General features: G+C 41.5%; 1 protein-coding gene across 3 annotated transcripts in view; it reads left to right on the forward strand.

The window, feature by feature from the left end:
- Window positions 1-17887, forward strand: part of CCDC146 (coiled-coil domain containing 146) — a 157405-nt gene that overhangs the window by 76648 nt on the left and 62870 nt on the right. For 2 of the 3 annotated variants that reach the window (XM_030932579.1, XM_030932580.1), the window contains exons 2-3: window positions 4267-4349; window positions 14497-14706. In XM_030932579.1, the coding sequence (XP_030788439.1) occupies window positions 4267-4349; window positions 14497-14706 (293 nt within the window). Of the gene's footprint in view, window positions 1-4266; window positions 4350-14496; window positions 14707-14886; window positions 15227-17887 lie in introns of those variants that run through there. The other variant, XM_030932581.1, reaches the window with a different exon arrangement.

The raw sequence follows: 17887 nt of genomic DNA on the forward strand, positions 1-17887 counted from the left end.
GATATGGGAAACTTGGATCTGTTTTGTTTGCCCTGCTCAGTGTCCCCCTGTAGAGCAGGACATTAGGGAGCAAGTACTGGCACTACCAAACAGCAACAGCTGCCCATGGGAAAGAAGGGGAGGTGTTGCTGAGTGCTACCGTTTCCTAGATCTTCACCTGGGATAGATCTTGATCTTCAGCAATAGGGAAGTGGGGTACATGGGCACCTCACTGGCTGCAAGCCTGCCCAGAATAGTTCTGAAACCTGGAGCTAGAGGGATGGATGCAGCCCATGGTTCAAATGGCAGTTTCTTACTGAGCTTCAGTAGATTTTACTGAGTTAAGTGTTTCTCAATTTATTATATACCCTTAGGTCAATTTCTAGATATTTTAAATGGTTGTCTTAGATTATTTTGACCAGTTAAATCAATGTTTCTTTTCTCTTCTCTTCTTTTTTTTTTTTTTTTTTTTTTTTTTTTTTTGAGACAGAATCTCATGCTGTCACCCAGGCTGGAGTGCAGTGGAGTGATCTCAGCTCACTGCAACCTCTGCCTCTGTGGTTCAAGCGATTCTCCTGCCTCAGCCTCCCGAGTAGCTGGGACTACAGGCATGTGCCACCACGCCTGGCTAATACTTTGTATTTTTAGTAGAAATGGGGTTTCATCATGTTGACCAGGCTGGTCTCGAACTCCTGACCTCAGGTGATCTGCCCACCTCAGCCTCCCAAAGTGCTGGGATTACAGGCATAAGCCACTGCGCCTGGCCAAATGAATGTTTCTTTAAGGGACAGAATTCCTCAAGCTCTTCATTGCACCATTTTGGAAGTCCCACCCCCCACCCCCGGATTGGTCTGTAATTTATAATTTTACTTATTTGCTTTAAATCAGCAGTCCCCAACCTTTTTGACACCAGGGATCAGTTTCTTGGAAGACAATTTTTCCATGGAGTGGAAGGAACGCTTTTGGGATGAAAGTGTTCCACCGTAGATCATCAGGCGTTACATTCTCATAAGGCGTGCACAACCTAGATCCCTCACATGCGCATTTCGCAATGGGGTTTATGCTCCTGTGAGAATCTAATGCCACCACTGATCTGTCAGATGCAGAGCTCAGATGGTAATGCTCATTTGCCCACTGCTCATCTCCTGCTGTGCAGCCCAGTTCCTAAAGCCCAGGGGCTGGGAACACCTGCTTTAACTTACAATATTAAAATATTGCAAAATGCCAGATACAATCATTTACTTAAAATAAAACTACAGAATGTAGTTTCAGTATTCTGTCATTTCTTTTGTATCTATCTCTTCAAACTTTGGCCTACCTTAAGGCAACGCCTATGTTATATTCATTTCTGTTTGTATTATGCAGGGAGCATTAAGTAGGAAGTAATGGTCTTTTCAACTTAAGAAAAAAACTAAATGCTATCTGTTTTTTGAATATATGAATCCACAATTACCTTACCCAGTAGTTTACCTTCAGAAGCTGACTGATTAGCTAGTTACTAGGCTAGCCCCTAGTTCGTCTTCATTGTACACATATACATACAAACACACACTCACATATTTACCTTTTCATAATCTTTTTTCCCAGCAACTTTTCTTCTTTAAGTGTGTCCACTTGTAAAGGTTTTTTTGTTTTTGTTTTTGTTTTTAAACTTATTAGATTTTAAAGGCATAGTAACTGTGGTCTGTACACTTTGGGAAACCAATGAAAATGTTTGAAACATGAAATAAATTCTACATTGGCTAAAAAATACTGCAGAACCAAAATAAATGTCTGTAAAATGTAACATTAAGTCTACTTACCAACAGCAACTCAACGGTTAAAAAGTTACAAATAGGCCGGGCGCAGTGGCTCACACCTGTAATCGTAGCACTTTGGGAGGCCAAGGTGGGTAGGTTGCCTGAGCTCAGGAGTTCGAGACTAGCCTGGGCAACATGGGGAAACCCCATCTCTACTAAAACACAAAAAATTAGCCGGGCGTGGTGGCATGCACCTGTAGTCCCACCTACTTGGGAGGCTGAGGCAGGAGAATTGCCAGAACCCGGGAGGCAGAGGTTGCAGTGAGCCGAGATTGTGCCACTGTACTCCAGCCTGGGCAAAGGAGTGAGAATCCATCTCTGGGGGGAAAAAAAGTTATAAATAAACTATATTGAAGGTGGTATATGAATATATTTTAAGATATTTGATATAGGTAGGGTATCCTCAAAGGTCTTAAAGATCTTGTTCACCATATTTCACCCATAGATTAAAGAAAAAAATGAGGACTGTAGGGATTGGAAGCCAGGCCTGGTACCAGCTAATGTGGCCCTAAGGAAAGATCCCCAACACTTTCACAAAGAAGAGATAGTTTCATAATGTATTTAACATTTTTCTACCCTGATATGGGTAGAAAGACCATGAAACCCCACTGTATACACTCAGACTTTTGCATTTTGATAGCTTCATTCATTCATTTGCCAACAAATATAAGCAATTTACCTAACACCTATACTGTGCCTAGGATTCTAGTAATACTTTGGCTGAGGATACCGTGAAGGACAAGGTAATCTGGACCCTTTCCTCATAGGTCTTATATACTAGCTGGGGAAGTATAAAAATGTTTTTAATAATGTAAGTAAATTTATTCTTGCAGATTGTAATGTTATGAAGCACAGTGTTCTTTAGGGGTAGGAGTAAGTACATGTGGTAATCTTCCTTAGATTTGGAAGTCAGAGAAGGCCTTCTTATGAACTGATATTTAAGCTGAGGCATGAAGAAAGAGTTGGAGTGAAGTGGAGGGAGTGAGGAATGACTAATCAGAGGCCCTGGAGAAAAAGAGAGACTCACACACTTGTGGAAATCAAAGGCAGCCAGTGTGGCAGAGCACTGAAGCACTGGGAGCCTGAAGAGGGTGTTGTGTAAGGAGGCTGTGGGGGTGTTGGAATCAGGCAGGACTTCAAGGTCTTGAATACCAAGGGTCTTGAATTTTATTCCATTTGAAGTGTTTTGAGCACCCAGCATAACATAACCTTGACTGATTTTTAAAAAGATCTCCCTGAAAAATCTCCCTGGCAGAAGGGCAATTAGGAGGTTTTGTAATCGTCCAACTGAGAGATGATGAGACTTGGGCCAGTGAGATCAGGGAAGGGAGAAGAAAGTGGATGGATTCAATAAATACTTTAGAGGTAAGGGCCAGGCGCAGTGGTTCACGCCTGTAATTTCAGCACCTGAGGCCAAGGCGGGTGGATCACCTGAGGTCAGGAGTTCAAGACCAGTCTGGCTAACATGGTGAACCCCCATCCCTACAAAAAAATACAAAAAATTAGCTGGGCATGGTGGTGCGCCCTTGTGGTCCCAGCTACTCAGGAGGCTGAGGTATGAGAATCACTTAAACCCAGGAGGCAGAGGTTGCAGTGAGCCGAGATTGCACCATTGCACTCCAACCTGGGCAACAGAGTGAGACTCCATAATAAATAAATAAATAAATGTAAGAACAACTGGGTTGAAAAACACAAATATTCTCTTTAGTTCTATTTTGATACTGTCACTAGCAGTTGAAGTCAAATCTAATACAAATGCTCATTGCATTACGATTTTAGGATGGTAAAACTTGAGTGTTTGACGATGTTTTATGATGTCTGTTAACTAATTATCACCTAACTCAGAGAACAGATCAAAAGTCATTTTAACTAGAAATAAAATGGGAATAAATAGTATCTCTTTATGCATTGGAAAACTTTCCATGCCTCTTTGACAGCAGAGGCAAAGGCATCATGGTACAAGGGAGTGATCGTGGGTTTTTGGAGCTGAACCAGCTCTACAACCTTGAACAAATCATTTTTCTAAACTTTAGTTTCAAATGGAGAAGATAATCTTTATTTCACAACATTTTTAAGAATGAAATAACTGATGGGCAACACATACTCTAATAGCTGTTCAATAACCATTCATTTTTTCAACTTACAAATAGGCTTTCCTATAATCTACACTATTCGGATTATTTGTTAAACCTTGAAATTTTTTTAGAATTAGAAGAATTTAACTCAATTCTTTCAATTTCCAGACAAAGAAATAACAGCCTAGGGAGATGAAGAGACTTGCCTGAGGACACAGAATGTACTGGGGACAGAATAGAACTAGCACTATTTTCTCCAAACACCTGGCATGTTTGCAGTACACTACATTGCCTCACGTGTCTCCTGTAATGTCGAATGGAGGATTTTATAAGATATCCATATATCCATTCCATTGCCTGCTTAAGACTAAAGAGGGTGGTGATTAATAGTGACCTTATGTTCTCTTTGCTAGTTACATGCTATGGGAAAACTTCCTGGAACCAGAATGGCAGAGTTAAAAGCCAAGTATACCTTGCTGCATGACGCCGTGATGAGGTATGCAATTTACCAATATGGAGACATGATTAATCATCTTTAAATTTCTTTATTTTTTATTTTTTTATTTTTTTTTTGTTTTTTATTATTATACTTTAAGTTCTAGGGTACATGTGCATAACATGCAGGTTTGTTACGTATGTATACTTGTGCCATGTTGGTGTGCTGCACCCATCAACTCGTCAGCACCCATCAATTCATCATTTATATCAGGTATAACTCCCAATGCAATCCCTCCCCCTCCCCCCTCCCCATGATAGGCCCCAGTGTGTGATGTTCCCCTTCCCGAGTCCAAGTGATCTCATTATTCAGTTCCCACCTATGAGTGAGAACATGCAGTGTTTGGTTTTCTGTTCTTGCGATAGTTTGCTAAGAATGATGGTTTCCAGCTGCATCCATGTCCCTACAAAGGATGCAAACTCATCCTTTTTTATGGCTGCATAGTATTCCATGGTGTGTATGTGCCACATTTTCTTAATCCAGTCTGTCACTGATGGACATTTGGGTTGATTCCAAGTCTTTGCCATTGTGAATAGTGCCGCAATAAACATACATGTGCATGTGTCTTTATAGCAGCATGATTTATAATCCTTTGGGTATATACCCAGTAGTGGCATGGCTGGGTCATATGGTACATCTAGTTCTAGATCCTTGAGGAATTGCCATACTGTTTTCCATAATGGTTGAACTAGTTTACAATCCCACCAACAGTGTAAAAGTGTTCCTATTTCTCCACATCCTCTCCAGCACCTGTTGTTTCCTGACTTTTTAATGATTGCCATTCTAACTGGTGTGAGATGGTATCTCATTGTGGTTTTGATTTGCATTTCTCTGATGGCGAGTGATGGTGAGCATTTTTTCATGTGTCTGTTGGCTGTATGAATGTCTTCTTTTGAGAAGTGTCTGTTCATATCCTTTGCCCACATTTTGATGGGGTTGTTTTTTTCTTGTAAATTTGTTTGAGTTCTTTGTAGGTTCTGGATATCAGCCCTTTGTCAGATGAGTAGATTGCAAAAATTTTCTCCCATTCTGTAGGTTGCCTGTTCACTCTGATGGTAGTTTCTTTTGCTGTGCAGAAGCTCTTTAGTTTAATGAGATCCCATTTGTCAATTTTAGCTTTTGCTGCCGTTGCTTTTGGTGTTTTAGACATGAAGTCCTTGCCCATGCCTATGTCCTGAATCGTACTACCTAGATTTTCTTCTAGGGTTTTTATGGTATTAGGTCTAACATTTAAGTCCCTAATCCATCTTGAATTAATTTTCGTATAAGGAGTAAGGAAAGGATCCAGTTTCAGCTTTCTACTTATGGCTAGCCAATTTTCCCAGCACCATTTATTAAATAGGGAATCCTTTCCCCATTTCTTGTTTTTGTCACGTTTGTCAAAGATCAGATGGCTGTAGATGTGTGGTATTATTTCTGAGGACTCTGTTCTGTTCCATTGGTCTGTATCTCTGTTTTGGTACCAGTACCATGCTGTTTTGGTTACTGTAGCCTTGTAGTATAGTTTGAAGTCAGGTAGCGTGATGCCTCCAGCTTTGTTCTTATGACTTAGGATTGTCTTGGCAATGCGGGCTCTTTTTTGGTTCCATATGAACTTTAAAGCCGTTTTTTCCAATTCTGTGAAGAAACTCATTGGTAGCTTGATGGGGATGGCATTGAATCTATAAATAACCTTGGGCAGTATGGCCATTTTCACAATATTGATTCTTCCTATCCATGAGCATGGTATGTTCTTCCATTTGTTAGTGTCCTCTTTTATTTCACTGAGCAGTGGTTTGTAGTTCTCCTTGAAGAGGTACTTTACATCCCTTGTAAGTTGGATTCCTAGGTATTTTATTTTCCTTGAAGCAATTGTGAATGGAAGCTCATTCATGATTTGGCTCTCTGCTTGTCTGTTACTGGTGTATAAGAATGCTTGTGATTTTTGCACATTAATTTTGTATCCTGAGACTTTGCTGAAGTTGCTTATCAGCTTAAGGAGATATTGGGCTAGACAATGGGGTTTTCTAAATATACAATCATGTCATCTGCAAACAGGGACAATTTGACTTCTTCTTTTCCTAACTGAATACCCTTGATTTCTTTCTCTTGCCTGATTGCCCTAGCCAGAACTTCCAACACTATGTTGAATAGGAGTGGTGAGAGAGGGCATCCCTGTCTTGTGCCAGTTTTCAAAGGGAATTGTTCCAGTTTTTGCCCATTCAGTATGATATTGGCTGTGGGTTTGTCATAAATAGCTCTTATTATTTTGAGGTACATTCCATCAATACCGAATTTATTGAGCGTTTTTAGCATGAAGGGCTGTTGAATTTTGTCAAAAGCCTTTTCTGCATCTATTGAGATAATCATGTGGTTCTTGTCTTTGGTTCTGTTTATATGCTGGATTACATTTATTGATTTGCGAATGTTGAACCAGCCTTGCACCCCAGGGATGAAGCCCACTTGATCATGGTGGATAAGCTTTTTGATGTGCTGCTGAATCCATTTTGCCAGTATTTTATTGAGGATTTTTGCATCGATGTTCATCAGGGATATTGGTCTAAAATTCTCTTTTTTTGTTGTGTCTCTGCCAGGCTTTGGTATCAGGATGATGTTGGCCTCATAAAATGAGTTAGGGAGGATTCCCTCTTTTTCTATTGATTGGAATAGTTTCAGAAGGAATGGCACCAGCTCCTCCTTGTACCTCTGGTAGAATTCAGCTGTGAATCCATCTGGTCCTGGACTTTTTTTGGTTGGTAGGCTGTTAATTATTGCCTCAATTTCAGAGCCTGCTATTGGTCTATTCAGGGATTCAACTTCTTCCTGGTTTAGTCTTGGAAGAGTGTAAGTGTCCAGGAAATTATCCATTTCTTCTAGATTTTCTAGTTGATTTGCGTAGAGGTGTTTATAGTATTCTCTGATGGTAGTTTGTATTTCTGTGGGGTCCATGGTGATATCCCCTTTATCATTTTTTATTGCTTCTATTTGATTCTTCTCTCTTTTCTTCTTTTTTAGTCTTGCTAGCGGTCTGTCAATTTTGTTGATTTTTTTCAAAAAACCAACTCCTGGATTCATTGATTTTTTGGAGGGTTTTTGTGTCTCTATCTCCTTCAGTTCTGCTCTGATCTTAGTTATTTCTTGCCTTCTGCTAGCTTTTGAATGTGTTTGCTCTTGCTTCTCCAGTTCTTTTAATTGTGATGTTAGAGTATCAATTTTAGATCTTTCCAGCTTTCTCTTGTGGGCATTTAGTGCTATAAATTTTCCTCTACACACTGCTTTAAATGTGTCCCAGAGATTCTGGTATGTTGTATCTTTGTTCTCATTGGTTTCAAAGAACATCTTTATTTCTGCCTTCATTTTGTTATGTACCCAGTAGTCATTCAGGAGCAGGTTGTTCAGTTTCCATGTAGTTGAGCGGTTTTGATTGAGTTTCTTAGTCCTGAGTTCTAGTTTGATAGCACTGTGGTCTGAGAGACAGTTTTTTATAATTTCTGTTCTTTTACATTTGCTGAGGAGTGCTTTACTTCCAATTATGTGGTCAATTTTGGAATAAGTGCAATGTGGTGCTGAGAAGAATGTATATTCTGTTGATTTGGGGTGGAGAGTTCTATAGATTTGTATTAGGTCTGCTTGGTGCAGAGATGAGTTCAATTCCTGGATATCCTTGTTAACTTTCTGTCTCGTTGATCTGTCTAATGTTGACAGTGGAGTGTTGAAGTCTCCCATTATTATTGTATGGGAGTCTAAGTCTTTTGTAAGTTTCTAAGGACTTGCTTTATGAATCTGGGTGCTCCTGTATTGGGTGCATATATATTTAGGATAGTTAGCTCTTCCTGTTGAATTGATCCCTTTACCATTATGTAATGGCCTTCTTTGTCTCTTTTGATCTTTGATGGTTTAAAGTCTGTTTTATCAGAGACTACTATTGCAACCCCTGCTTTTTTTTGTTCTCCATTTGCTTGGTAGATCTTCCTCCATCCCTTTATTTTGAGCCTATGTATGTCTCTGCATGTGAGATGGGTCTCCTGAATACAGCAGACTGATGGGTCTTGACTCTTTATCCAGTTTGCCAGTCTGTGTCTTTTAATTGGAGCATTTAGTCCATTAACATTTAAGGTTAATATTGTTATGTGTGAACTTGATCCTGCCATTATGATATTAACTGGTTATTTTGCTCGTTAGTTGATGCAGTTTCTTCCTAGCCTCGATGGTCTTTACATTTTGGCATGTTTTTGCAGTGACTGGTACCGGTTGTTCCTTTCCACATTTAGGGCTTCCTTCAGGGTCTCTTGTAAGGCAGGCCTGGTGGTGACAAAATCTCTAAGCATTTGCTTATCTGTAAAGGATTTTATTTCTCCTTCACTTATGAAACTTAGTTTGGCTGGATATGAAATTCTGGGTTGAAAATTCTTTTCTTTAAGAATGTTGAATATTGGCCCCCACTCTCTTCTGGCTTGTAGAGTTTCTGCCGAGAGATCTGCTGTTAGTTAGTCTGATGGGCTTCCCTTTGTGGGTAACCCGACCTTTCTCTCTGGCTGCCCTTAAGATTTTTTCCTTCATTTCAACTTTGGTGAATCTGGCAATTATGTGTCTTGGAGTTGCTCTTCTGGAGGAGTATCTTTGTGGCAGTTCTCTGTATTTCCTGAATTTGAATGTTGTCCTGCCCTACTAGGTTGGGGAAGTTCTCCTGGATGATATCCTGAAGAGTGTTTTCCAGCTTGGTTCCATTTTCCCCCTCACTTTCAGGCACCCCAATCAGACGTAGATTTGGTCTTTTTACATAATCCCATATTTCTTGCAGGCTTTGTTCATTTCTTTTTCTTCTTTTTTCTTTTGGTTTCTCTTCTCGCTTCATTTCATTCATTTGATCCTCAATCGCTGATACTCTTTCTTCCAGTTGATCAAGTCGGTTACTGAAGCTTGTGCATCTGTCACGTATTTCTCATGTCATGGTTTTTATCTCTGTCATTTCGTTTATCACCTTCTCTGCATTAATTATTCTAGCTGTCAATTCTTCCACTTTTTTTTCAAGATTTTTAGTTTCTTTGCGCTGGGTGCGTAATTCCCCCTTTAGCTCTGAGAAGTTTGATGGACTGAAGCCTTCTTCTCTCATCTCGTCAAAGTCATTCTCTGACCAGCTTTGATCCGTTGCTGGCAATGAGCTGCGCTCCTTTGCAGGGGGAGATGCGCTCTTATTTTTTGAATTTCCAGCTTTTCTGCCCTGCTTTTTCCCCATCTTTGTGGTTTTATCTGCCTCTGGTCTTTGATGATGGTGACGTACTGATGGGGTTTTGGTATAGATGTCCTTCCTGTTTGATAGTTTTCCTTCTAACAGTCAGGAACCTCAGCTGCAGGTCTGTTGGAGATTGCTTGAGGTCCACTCCAGACCCTGTTTGCCTGGGTATCATCAGCAGAGGTTGCAGAAGATAGAATATTGCTGAACAGCGAGTGTACCTGTCTGATTCTTACTTTGGAAGCTTCCTCTCAGGGGTGTACTCCACCCTGTGAGGTGTGGGGTGTCAGATTGCCCCTAGTGGGGGATGTCTCCCTGTTAGGCTACTCAGGGGTCAGGGACCCACTTGAGCAGGCAGTCTGTCCGTTCTCAGATCTCAGCCTCCATGCGTTGGGAGATCCACTGCTCTCTTCAAAGCTGTCAGACAGAGTCATTTGCGTCTGCAGAGGTTCCTGCTGCTTTTGTTGTTGTTGTTGTTGTTGTTTAGCTGTGCCCTGTCCCCAGAGGTGGAGTCTACAGAGACAGGCAGGTTTCCTTGAGCTGCTGTGAGTTCCACCCAGTTCGAGCTTCCAGGTGGCTTTGTTTACCTACTTAAGCCTCAGCAATGGTGGGCGCCCCTCCCCCCGCCTCGCTGCTGCCTTGCGGTTAGATGGCAGTCTGCTGTGCTAGCAATGAGGGAGGCTCCGTGGGCGTGGGACCCTCCCGTCCGGGTTTGGGATACAATCTCCTGGTGTGCCCTTTTGCTCAAAGCGCAGTATTGGGGTGGGAGTCACCCGATTTTCCGGGTGTTGTGTGTCTCAGTTCCCCTGGCTAGGAAAAGGGATTCCCTTCCCCCTTGCGCTTCCCAGGTGAGGCGATGCCTCACCCTGCTTCAGCTCTCGCTGGTCGGGCTGCAGCAGCTGACCAGCACCGATTGTCCGGCACTCCCTAGTGAGATGACCCCAGTACCTCAGTTGAAAATGCAGAAATCACCGGTGTTCTGTGTCGCTCGCGCTGGGAGTTGGAGACTGGAGCTGTTCCTATTCGGCCATCTTGCTCCGCCCTCTCATCTTTAAATTTCTTACTGGTGATGAGACCTGTCTTCATTTGCATTCCCCCATAAGTAGACGCTGAGGCAAGGATTTGCGTTCAGGTAGTTTGAGAAGTGATATGAGAAAGCATCATGAGCAAGTGGGGAAGTGCAACTGGGAAGGAAGGAATCCAGCCTTGAAGGGGCCATGTTCATCTGCGAGTTTATATGATGGGCTACTGGGGCTCAGCCTCACAGAGGAGCCTCTGAGTGGCTCACCTCAGCACTCTCCCCCTGAAGAGTGAGGAAACTGGAATATGTGCCCACCAGTTTCCACCATTCATTTTATTACAAATTACTCCCGGGGAGATTAGCTCTTGACACTTCTAGCTTGCCCTTTGACAAAGCAAACTTTGATGGCCAGAGACAGCTCTCAGGCAGAGGGACACAGGTGCTGCTGGTACATATGGCAACTGTCCGCCAAAGCTGCCAGTGGGCAAGAGGATTCTGGTGGGACACTGACAGTCTCTGCATAGGCCACACCTGCAGGACCCTTCTCCCATGTCTGTTCATCACTCAGAGGTGTAGATTCTCCAACAACCCCAGCCTAAGTCTGCTGAGACCCTGTCTTTACTTCTCACCTCCTCTCCATATCACAAGCTACTTACCTTGCAAGTCCCAGTCAGCAACAGGTCAGAAGAACAGGCAGAGTCCAGCAAGCCTGCCTGAGCACTGGCTATTAGCCACTGGGAATTAAGAGGGCAGGGGAGTGAAGAAAAACCCTAATGTGCTGTGATTCTTTACCACTCCAAAGCCTCTTTCTTTCCTTTTCCCCCGTCTTGTCTCATGGCCTTGCATGGTGTCTTCATCAAAAGCCAAGGAGCAACAGCAACAGATAGAAACTCCATGCTGCCACTCCCCAGCCGTCCTCTCCCCGCAATTCCCAATCACTGCCCCTCCTTCTTATCTTGCCCAGAGATATTTGGCTACTTTGAGGGTGAAAGCATGAGGGAAGAGTGAACAACTTTGAGAAGAGGAGAGCTGCATTCCTATGCAAACTTCAGGTGCACCCAGGTTCCTCACACCCCTCCAGAGCCCCCAGCCTTCGTTCCTCATCCTCAAGCCCAAGCCAAGTCCTCACCCTCACACCTAATGGAGGTTCCATTCCCCCATAGCTGGTCACGCCTGCCAGTGTGTTCTCAGAGTTCTCAAGACTCAGGAATTTTGAGACTTTAAGTGGAAAGTCTGGAGTCATCTTTTACAGCATACTTCACACTGCTTAACTGAGAGGAAATGCCACGCAGTTCTCTGGGCATCCCTCCAATCCTCTTTGCAGACACAAGGAACATCAGTGTTTCCTGCCCTCTGGATAGCTCTTCTCTAGAGCCCAGTGGACATTTTCAGGGTGCTTTGACTTAACTTCCTCCTCCCCTGGCCTGCAACTCAGCTCCCTGGCCCCTAGTGACAAGTAGCAGTGCAGGACCTCAGCTATGGCGTTATTTCTTCCTCTTCCAGGTTGTGTTGCAAAACAGTTAACTTCCCTTCTGCTACCCACATTTTACCTCTTGACCACTTAGTTCCCTCTGTTGCCATTGCAAACACTCACCATTCTCTCCTACTCCCAATGCCTGGCGGGTGGGAAAGATACGAAGCAGACGTAACATTCGTGCTGCTAGGACTGCAGCTGGGCAGATATAGCCTGGAAATATTGAACTGAAACTGAAGGAGTCTTCCATAGAAACTGTGTTATAAGAGTTGTTAAAGTCTTTTCTACTGGTGTCATGTTTTAAGTGCATGTGGGTAAGTTGCCATTTGTGTTCTGGCTGGAACCCTACCACCCTGTCCTTTCTGTGGAGAAACAGGCACTGTAGCCTGGGCCAACAGCTTACAATTTCAATAGCTGAAGCCTGACTTATTAAGGAGATCAGATAACTTTAGATTTGCAAAGCTTATTAGTATACATGGAAATTGAATTATAGGAGAATAATTGCAGCTTTCATTAGTGAAAATTATTTGAGGTTTCATTGTAGCTATTGTTATTACTGTTTGGTACCTAACATCATGTCTGGAACATGTTATGTCTCAGTAAATGTTTTGCTAGATACTGTTGAGCAAATGACATTGTAAAACCTGGGACAATGGATGTATCTGTACTGAATTGAGAATATCACAAAGGTGAGGCAGGCACAAGGTAACTTCAGTTGAGATTGGCTTGATCAAGTCATTGGGCGTCTCTGCAAATGAGCTGGAACTCGAAGATTTCTCTTGGTGAGGACAGTTGGTGGGGAGCACACATCAAAAGAGAGCTCTGGTTCTAAAACAGGAAGTGGTGAGGGCTTACTTCAAATAGGAGAGGTAGCTAATATAAGGGTTTCTGGGAAATACGAATCCTATCTACTGGTAAGGTCGGGGCTGATGCTATCTGATGCTAGCTTGCAGCATAGAGGAGTTCTACAAGATAATGGAGATTCCAACATGTCCTTTTTCTACATCCTCTGACAGATGTTTAGTCCTTTTCCCTACAGAGGGCCAAGGCCATAGAACATAACTGGGGTTGTAGGAATCTCCCTCTACTGTGACCTTCAAGTCCAGCTCTAACCAGTGTTCATCTTAGAATCAGAAATCTATAAATTTATTTATATTCATAATTGTGTATGGGAATTTCTAGTTTCCTAATAAAGTGTCTTTAGAAAAGTTTCTGTCTTTTCTTAGTTCACTAAGTGGGGAGAGATTTTCCTACAATTAAGTTATAAGAATTCAAGGGAGCTAGGGTTGTTTGGGGAGTCCAAGGGGAAATCTCCTCTTTCCCTATCATTTATCCCCTTCTAGTAAGTCATAATCATTCTTCAAAGTCAAGTGCAAATGTCACATTCCCATTGAGTGATCCTTTTTCTGTTGTCTCCTGCTGTCTTGATCTGGACACCAGCATTAGTACTTGTCATCTGGTATTCCTCCCCATCTGCCAGATTGTAAGATTCTCGAAGCTAGGAGCTAAGCCTTATTCACCTCTTGCACCTAGCATAGTACAGTCATCTCTTGGTATCCATGGGGGATTGATTCCAGGAGCTCCCGCAGATACCAAAATCCATGGATACTCAAGTCCCTGATATAAAATGGTATAGTATTTGCATGTAACCTAATCACATCCTCCCGTATACTTTAAATCATTTCTAGATTACTTGCGATACTAATACAATGTAAATGCTATGTAAATGGTGGTTATGCTGTATTGTTTAGGGAATCATGACAAGAAAAGTCTGTACATGTTCAGTAAAGAAACAATTTTTAAGTAAACATTTTATTTTGGAATAATTTTAGATTCGTAGAAAAGTTGCAAAAATAATATATGAAGTTCCCATCTATCCTTCACCCATTTTCCTCTAATGGGAGCATCTTACATAACCATGGTCGGTCAAAACTAGGAAGTTAACATTTGTATATTACTATTAATTGAACTCCAGATTTTCAACAGTTTTTCCACTAATGTTCTTTTTTTGTTCCAGGACCCAATGCAGTATACCCCACTATATTTAGTCCTCATGTCTCCTTGATCTCTGTGACAATTTCTCAGTGTTTCCTTGTTTTTCACGTTGACAGTTTTAAGAGTGCTAGTCGGGTATTCTATAGAATGTTTCTCAGTTTGAGATTTTTCTCATATTTAGACCAGACTTAGGTGTTTTGGAGAACACCACAAAGGTGAAGCAGACTCAATTTTTTAACAAAAATTTTCCCTTGTGGTTGATTGAATCCACAAATGTGGACTCACGGACATGAAGGGTCAACTGACTTGGCACAAAAATGTCAGAGTTGAGCTGAGCCCAGGAGTGGGGAGCAGCTATCCTCACTAGACCCCCACAGGAGCCACAGAGGAGAACCGAGGGTATACATGTCTCATTACATGAGTCTCTGTTTTTCATGTAACTCAGCACACAAGAGTCAGAGGTCCAACTGCTACAGAATGCCAAACGTTTCACTGAGCAAGTACAACAGCAGCAGTTTCACCTGCAGCAAGCTGATAATTTTCCAGAAGCATTCTCCACGGAGGTCTCCAAAATGAGAGAACAACTTCTCAAGTATCAGAATGAATATAATGCGGTGAAGGAAAGAGAGTTCCATAATCAGTACAGATTAAATAGGTAAGTGAACAATGCTCTCCAGCACACCGAAAAGTCATTTCCTCATAAATAGAAAAAAAAGTGAGATGAAGTTGGAGGTAATTGAAGGAGTAGGAGACAGCAATATGATGATGATTGCAACCCTAGTTCTCTTGAATCCTTAGAATGGAATGGGAAGTCCCTGAACAAGAAAATTATACTTCTCGAATAAAAGCTCAGGTGACAGAGATGCCTGCTGTGTTTTGCATGTCAGGAAAGCCATCTCATTGACAGCTGCAGCCAAAGAACACACTCCATCAAACAAGTTCTTAGCACTCCCTTGCCCTCCCCCTGCCCTGGCAGTGGCCCCTCATGCGTGCAGTACCAGAGCACGCATCTGCATGGTGGGCACTTCTCCCCACATGCGTTTTCCAAACAAGCCTCCGTGAGCTGAGGGTCACATCTCATCTGGCTCACTCTATTCTAAGAGAACAGCAACAGGACCACATACGCAAACTTCATCTCCTACTACTAGGCTATTCCTCAGGATCAAGGAGAAAAGGTACATCCTTTTGGAAGACACATTTACTTATCCAAATTTAGAGGACATCATTTAGTGAACTAAAGCAGACATTAAGTGCTAAAAGGGGAAGTGTTATTTTCAAAATCTCTTCTAACTTTCCTCCCAATGAGTAGCAAATCAGTGGAAGAGTTTGTTCAGCAAGTCATACTATTTAGATTGAATTTGAAAATGATGGCAATTCACGTTTTCTCCTGTGGTGTGCTGTGTGCTGTGCCTGGGTACAGGGGAGAAAGCAAAACCATTTCTCCTAGAGTTTGTTACCATTTAAGGTGGCAGAACTTTCTCTGACTATTTTTAAGAGGTGGACTTCTGACAGTGCAAATATAATTCAGTCCTTCCTAGAGATAAGCAAATGACTTGAGCAACCTCTCGAAGACCTTATAAGCCCTGGGTTTAAAATCTTCTCTTTGGGGCCTATTTTTTCACTGGCGGTGGGTGTGGGTGGGGTGTGAATAAAGAAGGTCAGTTTAATCAAGACATCCTATTCGGGGGGGAAATTGGAGGTTTTTTGTCTTTCAATCTAAACTTGTTTCAGGCTTTCCAGTGACATCTATAAAAAGAAAGCCCAGCTATTTCTGTGCTCTGTAAGCGCTCTTTCAGTTGAGAAAATAATGAAATTAAAACAATTAGTGGTTGTTCATTAGTATTGAAAATGTGAATGCTTGACATTTCCATGAAAGAGTAAGAAGAACATAAGTCAGTTGATATTTAAATTGTTTAAAATTTCCAACTATTCCTGCCAAGAGAAAAAAAAAAAAAAACAAAAACCAGAATGTTGCCCTTTAGGTATAGACAGGCAGATTATTCACTGAGATGGGAAGGAGACAATGCGTAGTGACCTGCGATGAATAAGAACATTCAAAATGCACATTTGCAGAAATGTTTAGTATGTATTCTTTTTGAATTTATAATGTATCATTCTTAAGCTTGAGAAGGTTCCCTTGCATTCTCAAATATTAACAGCTCAAGAACTAACAAGCTTATTTTCATAAAAATTATGGTGATGCTAAAATAAATAGGAGTAAAGAATGATAGGCTCTGCATTTCATTGCCTTACCATATTTAGTATCACAGTCATGCACCTCATAATGGTGTTTTTCAGTCAACAATGGACTGTCTATATGATGATGGTCCCATAACATTGCAGTGAAGCTGAAAATGTACTTTTGCCTAGTATTTACTATTTGATACATTTTATTTTTATTTTGGAGTGTACTCTTTCTACTTCTTAAAAAAAAATATTAACTGTAAAACAGCCTCAGGCAGGTCGTTCAGGAAGTATTCCAGAAAAAGGCATTGTTATAGGAGATAACAGCTCCTAAATACCTTCCAGTGGGACAAGATGTGGGGGCAGAAAATAATGGCTTTGATGCTGACCCTGTGTAGGCCTAGGCTAATGTGTGTGTTTATGTCTATTTTGTTGTTTGTTTGTTTGTTTTGAGACAGAGTTGTGCTCTGTCGCCCAGGCTGGAGAGCAGTGGCACGATTTCGGCTCACTGCAACCTCTGTTTCCCGGGTGCAAGCAATTCTCTGCCTCAGCCTCCCGAGTAGCTGGGATTACAGGCACCCATCACCATGCCCGACCAATTTTTGTATTTTTAGTAGAGATGGGATTTCACCATCTTGGTCAGGGTGGTCTTGAACTCCTGTATGTCTTTGTTTTTAACAAAAAATGTTGTAAAAGTAAAAAGAAATTTAATTAAAAACCTTGTAGAATAAGAATACAAAGGAAGAAAATATTTTTACACAGCTCTACAATGTGTATTTTAAGCTGTATTGTGAGTCAAAAGCTAAAAGTAAATTTTGTAAAGTAAAAAAGTTACAGTACATTTATTATCAAAGAATAATATGTTTTATAAATGTAGTGTAGCCTAAGCGTACAGTGTTTATAAAGTCCACAGGAGTGTAAGTAACATCCTAGGTCTTCACATTCACTCACCACTCACTCACCCAGCCACTGACTCACCCTGAGCAACTTCCAGTCCTGCAACCTCCATTTATGGTAAGTGCCCTAGACAGGTGTACCATTTTTTATCTTTTATGCCATATTTTTACTGTGTGTGTTCTTTGTTTAGATACACAAATATTTATTGTATTACAATTGCCTACAGTACTCAGTCCGGTAACCTGCTATGCAGGTCTATAGCCTAGGTGCGACAGGCTTTACCACACAGCCTAGATGTGTAGCAGACCACACCATGTAGGTTTGTGTAAGTGCATTCCATGTGTTCACACAGTGATGAAGCTGCCTAACGACGCATCTCTCAGAATATATTCCCATCGTTAAGCGACACATGATTACACATGATACAGAAACCAGTTCCCTCAACACCCTCCCACTGACCTCCGTCCCCCTGGAAAAAGTAGATATCTCCATCCCCACATAAAAATAAAGAGATGAAGCTAATGAGAGAAAACTATTCATCCACATATACAGATGACATTTGTCAGAACAGCACAACAAATTCTCATTGAGTGTCTAGATAATAGAAGCCCAAATAACTAGCACTCCTCCACCCAATATCTTCAGGAACTTCTGAATCACTGGCAACTACTAAGAACAACATATTGTTCCAATACTCTAGAGAAAGGATTTTACTATGTAATTTTGTCGATTTTTTTGTGTATGTTCACATAACA

This window comes from Rhinopithecus roxellana, chromosome 6 (genome assembly GCF_007565055.1).
Source record: "Rhinopithecus roxellana isolate Shanxi Qingling chromosome 6, ASM756505v1, whole genome shotgun sequence".
Taxonomy (NCBI): domain Eukaryota; kingdom Metazoa; phylum Chordata; class Mammalia; order Primates; family Cercopithecidae; genus Rhinopithecus; species Rhinopithecus roxellana.